Raw genomic sequence first — 10,413 nt, 5'->3', positions numbered from 1 at the left:
TTAACTCACATACCGGGCAAGTTCTAGACATAAGTACAATACATGGACTACACAAAAACTCACCACACATGGCATAAGACTCATTCCATATCAGCTTATCAAGACACTCCGTTACGAGCATTCAATTCAGCAACAAACATACAGATTAAGGCACTTTAGTGAGATTCAACAAATAAGTCTAAGCGTTAGACTTTAGGGTCTATTGTGTTCAGATGTGTCAATGCTATGGGTTCTCTTTTGATTTTCTAGCTCGTAGCCCATTAACCTAATCTACAAATCAAAAAGAAAACAAAATTAAAAAAAACTACCTATACCCGGTTCAAGTTAAACCCTTGGAAAAGAACCGTGGCTTAAAGAAAAACCAAGGGGGAGTTATTACACTATCTAAGGAAGAAAAATAAAAAATCTTTTTGGTGTTTTCTCGAGACTAACTTCCCTCAAGAAAGTTGTCTAAAGGATCCGTCATCAGGAAGAGTCTACATATTTACCTCCTATATAAATTTTTTTCCCGACTTAGTCCCTCAAGAACCCCGTCGACAGGGATCCATCGTCGGGACGAGCCATGTAATTGTTTTAAACTAATGATTTCTACTCAACATCATCAAACTTATCAAAGCAAAATGAAACAAAACAAAACAAAAAATCAATTGATATAATCATATATATACACTGAAGGAATCCCCAATGCACAAATAAAACAAAAATAACAAGGGTGGATAAGAAACTCCCTGAAAGGCCAAAGGACGAAGCACTAGCAGCTCACGGGGTACTCAGACTTCTCCCAAGGATGGTCCTTTGTGCGGGTACCTCACACTAGTTCCAACCAGCTGGCTCGTATTTGCACACTTTCAGTGGCTTTTCTTCTATGCTCATAATCCTACAAAAAAATGCTACAAAGATAGAAAAATAAAATAAACAAAAATAAATAAAAAACAGTAAAGCTGGGCTGCCTCCCAACAAGCGCCTAATTTAACGTCGCGCCACGACGTGAACCACTTTTTGCCTCCACCTCGAACTTATGAATTGAGCCCCCAATTTGGCTTCAAGCTTTTTGCTATGCTCTAGGGGTGGTGAGACAAATTTAACAGGGCCAAGCAACCAATATCGTGTTCTACACTTTTTGGCTTTCAAATGAGGTATGTAATTATGTCTCTCTGGCACGATAAATTCCAGAATATAAGCACCTAAGTCCTCATACATTGGCTCCCCCAAAGACTCAGATGACTCGATTTCCATGTCATCATCCAAACACAATGTTGAAAAATGTATGGAATGAGGAGCAGTACGCCCTAACTCTAGAATTGTATCACTAGTTACATCCTCATATGTACACACACTAGAGTCTTCAAATATAATATTATCTACTTCCTCACATGACTCTAGAGTGCTTTCCTCAACATGGACATCATTAATAAAAGTACGCTCGAATGATTGACTCTCCAATTTTAGCTCCTCGAATCGGCGTATAAGCTCCTTTTCAGTTTCACACAACTTAGAACTATTTTGTTGGGCGTTAGACGCATCAACCTTTGCAATCAATTGAGCTCCCAAGTCATGAATAACAGTGCCAAATTTTTCGATCTCTTGTCCTATTTTAGCTCTTCCTTCTATTAGGTCTTGTATCCCATCTGTAATTTTCTCACGTTGAGCCTCATATATCTCCAATCTTTCAGTTTGTTCCACCAGCCAAGTTTGACTCAAAATCTCCTCTTTTTCAAAATTTTCCTCTTGCTAGTACTCACTATCTTCATTCAATTCTTCTATATTGGCCTTCATTCTTGTGATTGTTGCCCTCATTCTTTTCATATCTTTTTTGAGTTCATCCTGTTGTTCTGTTACTTGCTTTAAAATATCCCTAATATATGCATCAAATTCCATATCTTGTACTTCATTCCCCCTATCAAACTCACAAATATTATTAGAATGATCATAATAAGGGCTCAGAGAAGGATGAAAAGAATTAGGACAACCATCCTAGTGGCCATCTTGACCACCACACATATTACAAATATTCCACTCAAAGGATTGAGATTGTGCGCACAACTCATTTTCGGGAACATTCTGATAATTTTTCCACCAGTGCGGTCCTCCACAATATGGACAAGGATCATCAAAATAAGAATAACCATCATTCGAATAACTTTCATTCCAAGATTCTATGTTAAAATAAATAAAAAATATTAACTAAACTAAAACAAAAAAATGAATAAATAAAAAAATTCAATGTCTAATCTAGAAGAATAGTTAATTTCTAAGTCCCCGGCAATGGCGCCAATAACTTGTTGCGACCAAACACACACGCAAGTATACACGGTCGTCAAGTAATAAAGTGACTAAAAGTCGGATGTCGATACCACGAGGACTTGTGATTAACTATTAACTAAATTAGACTATCCTAATTATCTATACAAGAATTAAACCTAGAAGTATTTGATTCTAAACTAATTAAAGTAAAAAGAAAATAAATAATGAACTCTGAGCCAAAGGATAACAGATTTTTATGATATCAATGTAATGAAAATGATCTAGGGTTATGGGCTATCTAAAAATCCTATTGTATTCTTCTATTGAATTGACTAACTAATTTATCTAGTTTATTGGTTGACAGAGTTAATATTGCTCATAAGAATCTGTCGAGTTCTTACTCGCCTATTCAAGCTAACCTAACGCCTATATGTCTATGGAGTTAGAATCAACAAGAACGCATTTATAATTCATGTAAATCAACCAAGCAAGGCAATTAGGTATATGTCTATCCCAATTGCTAACCCGTTCCCCGATGCCCAAGTTCAAGAACTTGCTCTATTCAATCCTATATGCAATCTAGAATTCCCACTTTCGAGTTCAATTCAAGATTCGTAGATAGTATTCAATTGGTGATCAAGCAATTAAATAATTAAGTGCATGATTGAAAATAAACCAATATTATAAATTAAGAAATCAAACTCAATATCCGAATAACAATAGTCATGAAAGAACCACAACCCTAGAACGTGAAGTTTAGCTCCACATAGACATGGTAGCAAAACAACAACTCATACAAAGAAACATAAAAATTACTAAGTTTGGAGGAAGAAAGATGAAACCCGATGAATTCCGGCCTCCACGGCGGCTCTATGCTTGTATTTTCCTCTCAAAAACGTCCTCCTCCCTTTCTTGGGCGAGCTTGACTTTATATAGGTTAAGTGGGTTTTCCTCCAGATTTCCAATTTTGCCCCCAACTAATTCTTCCCGAAATTTGGACTAGCGCGGCCGCGCACCTGGGCGCGCATGTCCAGCTTCCTGTTTCGTCGTTTCTTTTCCTCGTCCTCAAGCATACACAGCTCTGATGAATCTCTCTTGCTCCAAAATGGTTCCAATCACACTTTTAAGGCATCACCTAGGCTCCTCAACCTGAAATATATACAACTCACAATTACAGCCTATTTTTCAGCAATTAACCATATTATGATGTTGGAATATAAACAAGTGGAGGCATAAACAATCACCAAATTACCTAGATTTATCCTGTTATCACTGACGAGGGAGTTACTGATGGTGTTGATCATGGTATTTGTTCTACATTTTATCTTTTTTTGTCTGATTTTTCTTTTCTTCATTTTTAAAGTTTTTTATTATTTGTTTTCTCTGTTTAAGGGGCAGCAGGTGATGTCAAGGGTGACACATTTTGGGATGGCATTGGTGATGAAGATTTAGCTGCGCTACAGATGTCCCAAATTGTACTTCACAAACAATCCATTATAGACGTAGAAGATGATTACATTTCTCCTGAACAGTCAGTTCGACAGAAAATACCAGGAAAATATGACAAATCTCCATATTTGCCAGCTTTTTATTCGGGGGCATCAGGATCGGTACACAAGCTCATTTTTTATATCAAGCATCCTTTCACGGTTGAAATTGATGATTTTGATCCATTGTCGCCATTAGCTAAAGAGTTTTGCGCGTTTGTTGATAATGGGATGGATACGAGGCGAAGGTATCTTCACTTTCTTTAATCTTTCATGTTCTGATTTTATACTTGTCAATGAATGTAGTTCTAATTACTTTTTATTTTTAGTGATTTGAAGTGCCAAAAATATATATCCCAATGAAGTAAATAAGCTTGCGGAAGCTTTTACTTTTGGCTCGTGTCATGTGACCACGAATGATTGGTTCCACTCACTTGCATATTGTGGTCGACCTTTGATTGACACGGTATTTAATCAGTTTCTGTTCTAATGCCTTTTTTATTTGTTGCATATCTTTATTGTTTGAGACCCTCATAGTGTATACATAGCTTTGTATAATCACAGTATAAGATTGTATAACCTTGTATAAATATGTATACCTCTGTATAATAGTGTATAAATTTCTATATTTAAAAAATCTGGTAGTGATGGTTGTTCTGTTTTATTTCTTGTTTCAACACTTGGATGTCCTTTTTTATTATTTGAGGAAGGGGAAAAATATGGGCCGAGTGTTTCCATGCGGTTTACTACAATCGACTTTGCCTTTGGTAACAAAATCAACTCCCTGTATAAAGATTTCAAAGTGAATCAAGATCCTTCAGTGATTCCTGAAGGGCATGAGATAGAAGAGTACATTAGAGGATATTATTGTGATGCAAATGTACCATGGCATACTGTTGACCATGTCTTATTCCCTATCTATGTGAAGCGTGGAAGAGCAAAATTGGGCCATTGGGTTTTGGGGTTGTTTACGTTCATAGGTAGGTGCATCCACATCTATGACTCTAACCGTGGAGCTATTAATGATAGACTTGCTTTGTATGTTGCATTACCTTATGCAATTCTGATACCTTACTTCTTGAAGAGTTCTGATTTTTATGTCGAGAAGAAAGGCATTGATTGGAACAATGGTGCATATACCGATAAATCTCATTCTGATGCTTTGCAGATTAATCTGGTTAATAATGTGCCCCAACAGATCAAGTGGTAGGTTAATCTCAATTGTTTTACTATTTTACTATTAGTGTGCCTATTTGAATCTGATTTGTTTCTTTTTAATTACAGTGATTGTGGTGCTTTTGTTGCTGGCTTTGCTGAATATTTCATCGTTGGTAAGGAAATTCGAAAAGATAATTTTGACATTGAGACACTTCGCACCAGGTGGGGATCTCTGTTGTGGGATTATGGAAGGAAAAAACAACAGTCCGGTGCAATTAGTGGTGATGAAATCATAGGGAGACTTTTCAGGAAGAGGAAGAGGGGACAACCGAAAAAGTAGTTCTGTTTTTTCCATTTTACTGTAGTTTTTCTATGTATTAGGAGTTGTTGCCTATTTTTGTCTAAGTACTATTCTGTTACTAAAGAGATAACCTTAAATTATATTATAGATGTTTTTATTTTTGTGTAATTTGTGGTAGTCATTACACATTGTGGTTGTGAATGAATTACATTTTAATGAATATTTCAGTTGCTTTTGTCCTTCAACAAAGTATGTATTTTCATTATGGTTGCAGTTTTGTTAGTGTAGCAGGGTTTATACATATGTATACAATAATATACATAGTTATACAAATTTATATAAACTTATACTCTCATTTATACATCTGTATACATATAATACCATTGATTGTTAGCAGTTCTGTTTTGTATTTCTACAATCTATCAATATATTTAGTACCATTAAAAACAACAAGACACTATTATTGGATAATCAAAACATGTATAATGAAACATCTCAATTGCTTGTGAAACTTAACTACTCAACATTTGTAACTCTATTGTTTGTGAAACTTAACTACTCAACATGACAACAAATGTAATAGGAAGTGTTATGTTTCCAACTATTTATTTTGGTCGATTCCTACATGTTTTTCTATTGTGACCACCTTATCCACACACAGAACATGAAAACGCCCTCTTAGACTCTTTTTCTGAAGCAGGTTTGAGTCTTTCCTTTCTTGGCATTCCTATATTCCTTCTCCCTTTAGGTGGTAGGACCACATCTTCCATCACCTCTGTTGGGATTACCCATAAACTCTCATCTGACATCAGATTCACTAGAAATTCATAAGTTCTAAGGAGTTTATGCTTCTTGTAGTAAAAAGAGTAATACTGGCCAGGTTTCAGCTGCTGGTTCTTCAAAACCGCCCAAGCATGCGGACATGAAAGTTCATCTATTTGTAATTTTCCGCAACTGCATGTTCCCTCTTCAAGGCACACTATGTTTCGCCTTACCCCTTCAAATAAAATATATAACTGCTCCGTAGCAGGCCTCACCTGCAAAAGTTTTTTTTTTAAAAAAGATAAAGAACATTATACATTATTATACAGAGTTATACATCCTTATACAAGCAGTAAAATGCAAGTCAGCAGTGCCAAGCATCATTATATTTGATTCATTTTACCGTCATTTGCTCTGATGAAATAGATTTTCCCAAAGGAGTTTGTCGTACTTTTTGCCAAGCTCTGTAGATGTCTCCATTGCACTTTTTCTGTTTTTGTTGTTCCACTGTTGTAGCAAATTTGTCATGTACTCCAGCAATCGCATTACTGATAACTCTCTAGCATCCTTGTTTGCTGCATTAATTGACTCTGCAATATTGGAAGTCATTACCATCGACCTTTTTATTTTGGAATATGCCCTAGACCACCTTTCATAGCCAATTTCGAACAAGTAAGGCTGCACCCTTTGATCAATTTTGTACATCTCTGTCATATGGTACTCAAACTTCTCTATCGTGTAAGCTCTAGCCAAAGCAAAAAAAATATCCTTCAATTGTTTGTGATGTTTCTTGAATATGCGCTTTACATTCTGCCACAAGTGAAACATGCAAATTCAATGTGGTACTTCTGGGTACACAACTTTTTTGGCATTGAAGATGCTTCTATTTGAAACTATACACATCCCTTCCCTAACTCCAAAAGTACCCTTTATCTGGACAAAGAACCACTCCCAAGATTTGTTATTCTCTGAATCTACAATTGCATATGCAAGTGGAAGGATTTTTCCTGTTTATACAAAATAGATATTAGGATTCAGACAATTATAAAAATCTTATACACAGTTATACACAATTATACAACTTTATACCAACTGCAAATTTTATAAAAAACAACAGCTGTGAAATCCTATACACTTTTATACATGAAACTATAACATTATACAAACTGCAGAAATAAGGTAGATGCAGTCAACTCACCAACTCCATCCTGTGTGCAAGCAGTCAATATGGTACCTTTATATGCTGCTTTAAGGAAACTTCCCATCAACAACCATTATCGGTCTGCAATGCTCCCAACCCTTGATAGATGCATATAGCGAAACATATGCATAAAGAAAGCATTCATCTTCTGATTTGTGCAACTTTGTAACCGTTCATGGATTTGTTTGCTCCAACATATAAAAATACTTCGGCAACTCCTTATATGAATCACTCGGACTCCCTCTTATCATTGCCATTACTATCTCTTTAGCTATCCATGCTTTCATGTAGCTCACTTCAATCCCATGTTGCTTTTGTATGTCCTCTATTATATCATTTGCGGTGTAAACTTTTTTTGGATTAACATACTTGTCCTTGACTATACGAGCAATTACACCCAAAGTAGTTTGACGTTGTGTTAAGTATCTTTTACCATAGCTGCATGTGTGATTATTATTGTAACTTCTCACTTTGAATATGTTTGCCTTGAAAACGGCAGAAGATTTGAAACTCCAAGCACAATTGTCATCCATACACATAAGGTGCTACCTAGGATTAAAAATCATTCAACTTCTAAATATACTTGTATATAAAAACATAACTACATATATACTAATTTTAATACTTATATAAAATATATACTACTTTATACATATTTATACATATATATAACAGAATATACAATTATTTACATACCTTGTAGCGCTTGATCTCTTCACCTTGAATTGGAACCTCTCGCGTACAACCAAGTTCTTCATCGCACTGACAACTGTCTCTTTATCCTTATAAACTTGATCTTTCTCAACAAATTCGTTCAATATATCATCTATTATACCCGTGTTTTCACTAAATTTCGTGTTTTCAATAAATTCGATATCAATAATCTCAGTGCTATCAATTGTGGATACATCTCTAGAATTTGAACTTGTAGCAACCAAACAGCTGGAACTTGTAGCAACCAAACAGCTGAAACTTGTAGCAACCACACAACTAGAACTTGTAGCAACCAAACGATTATCATAAATCTCTTTCACTGTAACAAACAAGGGATATTAAGTGAAATTCAAGTTTTTCTTCTTTAATTCAATATACACCTTAACACCTGCATCGTTGTAAATCAGGATCGGTCGCAAACCAACATTTGGGAGAAAGTTAATCTCTATTGTGTTTAACTCACTATTGATCCTAATCTGTTTCGAAATAGCTGCAACTAAATTGTTGTAGCTGAATGTTAACTCGATTATTACACAATCGCTGACGAAATTGATAAATTTATTTTCTTCCCATTCACCACTATGAAGAACGTAAACTGGAAAAATCTCTATCGAACAAAAAATTGAAATCAAAATTGCAGCAAAAATGAAAATTGCACTGATTTGCAGCAAAACAATTTCACTTTTCGTGTTTGATTTGCTGTTAATTCGAGATGAAGTAGAAATTCTAGGGGTTTTGGAGCTGCATTGATCGCAAGATCTCGTTTTTGTAGTATTTGGGGAAGAAAATTGGAAAGAATTAGAGAAAATCCAGTTGAAACAAAGAAAATCTCGCTTCTTACTCCAAAAAACGGAAATAACGCCCCTTTTTTCGGATATGAACCTCTAATTTTTGGGCTACTCAATTGTAAATTGAAATATGGGCTATAAAGTTGAAAAGGAGGCAGCCCAGTTGTTTTAATATGAAATTTTCCCATTGTTAAAAATCCTTCAAAATTTTAAAAGTCAAAAAAAGAAAAAAAGGAGAAGAGTTTGAATTGGATATCGCCAATATTTAAAACATAAAAATAAACTTATATTTAGGATTCTAAATTCATATTTTACCAGTTTTACTTTTTTCTGAAACTTTTTACTTTTTTACCAAAGCAAATATTTAAAAATTATTTCCAGCTAAAAAATATGAATAGTTCCTAATAGCAAGTAATATAAAACTGAATTTGCATTGGAATAAAAGATCTTAAACTTTCAGTTGTCGCTAAATTCGAATATAACAAGCTTTTACCAGAAGATAAAATTAATCTGTACAATTAGGATACACTCTATTTTCACTATTTCTTTTTTATTAATTCTAAGCGTCTAAGAAAAATTATTTCATTATCTGAATATTGTTGAATATCTACAATAAAATAATGATAAGCATTAATTTTCTACTTTAAGGTTGTGTATAATATACCATTGTGGTCAGGCCCTTCCCTAAACCCCCGCGTAGCAGGAGCTTAGTGCACTAGACTGCCATTTTATTCATTTTTTATCTTAAATTTTTTATGATTATTTTATTTTGATCTAGAAATAAATTTAGCTGAATTTGAATATTAGCATCCAATTAAATTCTTCGTATGATAACTAAACTAATAATATGAACTCTCTTTTTATCTTTCGTACAATTTGAGTTCCAACAAGAATAAGATGAAGTTCTAATATATTAGGTACTTGAGCAAATATAATTCATATTTCTAAGTCAACGGAGAACATAATATTGTCTCATTATATTTAAGTACAAGTCAACATACTATATATTCGACTCTAAGCTACTAAAGCAAATGCATAACGTATACATTGAAGTTACAATAAAGCATTAGATTTCTTTTGTGTGGCATAGTTTTTTTATCTTTTAAATTGGATAAATATGATCAATATTAATTATTTTTCAGAGTTTATATTTTTTAAATAATATTCAATAACTCAACTACATGGTTTAATAGCATTTGTGTAATTTTAAAAAAGTTATGCTCATTAATATAGAGTATACGCACAATGCGCGTATCCTAAAACTAGTTGGATCAAAAAGGGCTCAAGGCTTAAAAGCCTTATACGAACACTTCTGTTCATTCACGTGGAAGGCTAAAAATCAACAACAACAACAACAACAACAACAATAACAACCCAGTATAATCCCACTTAGTGGGGTCTGGGGAGGGTAGTATGTACGCAGACCTTACCCCTACCCTAGGGTAGAGAGACTGTTTCCAAATAGACCCCCGACATCCTTCCCTCCAAGAACTTCCCACCTTGTTCTTGGGGAGACTCGAACTCACAACCTCTCGGTTGGAAGGCTAAAAATCCTTATTCCAAATAGAGAAACAGAACATTGTTTCTTTCACGCAACAAGCACAAAGGCTACGAAACAGAGGCAGTGACTCACACATTCATCGAAAGAAAATCTAGGGTTCTTTACAAATCACAAATTCTTGAACTCAAGTATATAAAGTTCCCTAATGTCAATTACCCTATAGTAGTAATTGGTAAGAATTGAATAGTTAATTCCCT

General features: G+C 34.5%; 1 protein-coding gene across 1 annotated transcript; it reads right to left on the bottom strand.

Moving 5' to 3' along the window:
- Window positions 1–5,837: 5,837 nt before the first annotated feature.
- On the bottom strand, window positions 5,838–6,361 carry LOC138874016 (uncharacterized). The gene is made up of 2 exons (XM_070152516.1): window positions 6,356–6,361; window positions 5,838–6,227 (listed from the first exon to the last, which is right to left on the bottom strand). Exons 1-2 carry the CDS (start codon window positions 6,359–6,361, stop codon window positions 5,838–5,840), a joined length of 396 nt encoding a protein of 131 aa, XP_070008617.1.
- Window positions 6,362–10,413: the final 4,052 nt, after the last annotated feature.

This window comes from Nicotiana sylvestris, chromosome 7 (genome assembly GCF_000393655.2).
Source record: "Nicotiana sylvestris chromosome 7, ASM39365v2, whole genome shotgun sequence".
Classification (NCBI taxonomy): Eukaryota; Viridiplantae; Streptophyta; class Magnoliopsida; order Solanales; family Solanaceae; genus Nicotiana; species Nicotiana sylvestris.
Note: the sequence above shows the minus strand (reverse complement) of the source record. Positions and strands in the feature narration are given on the sequence as shown.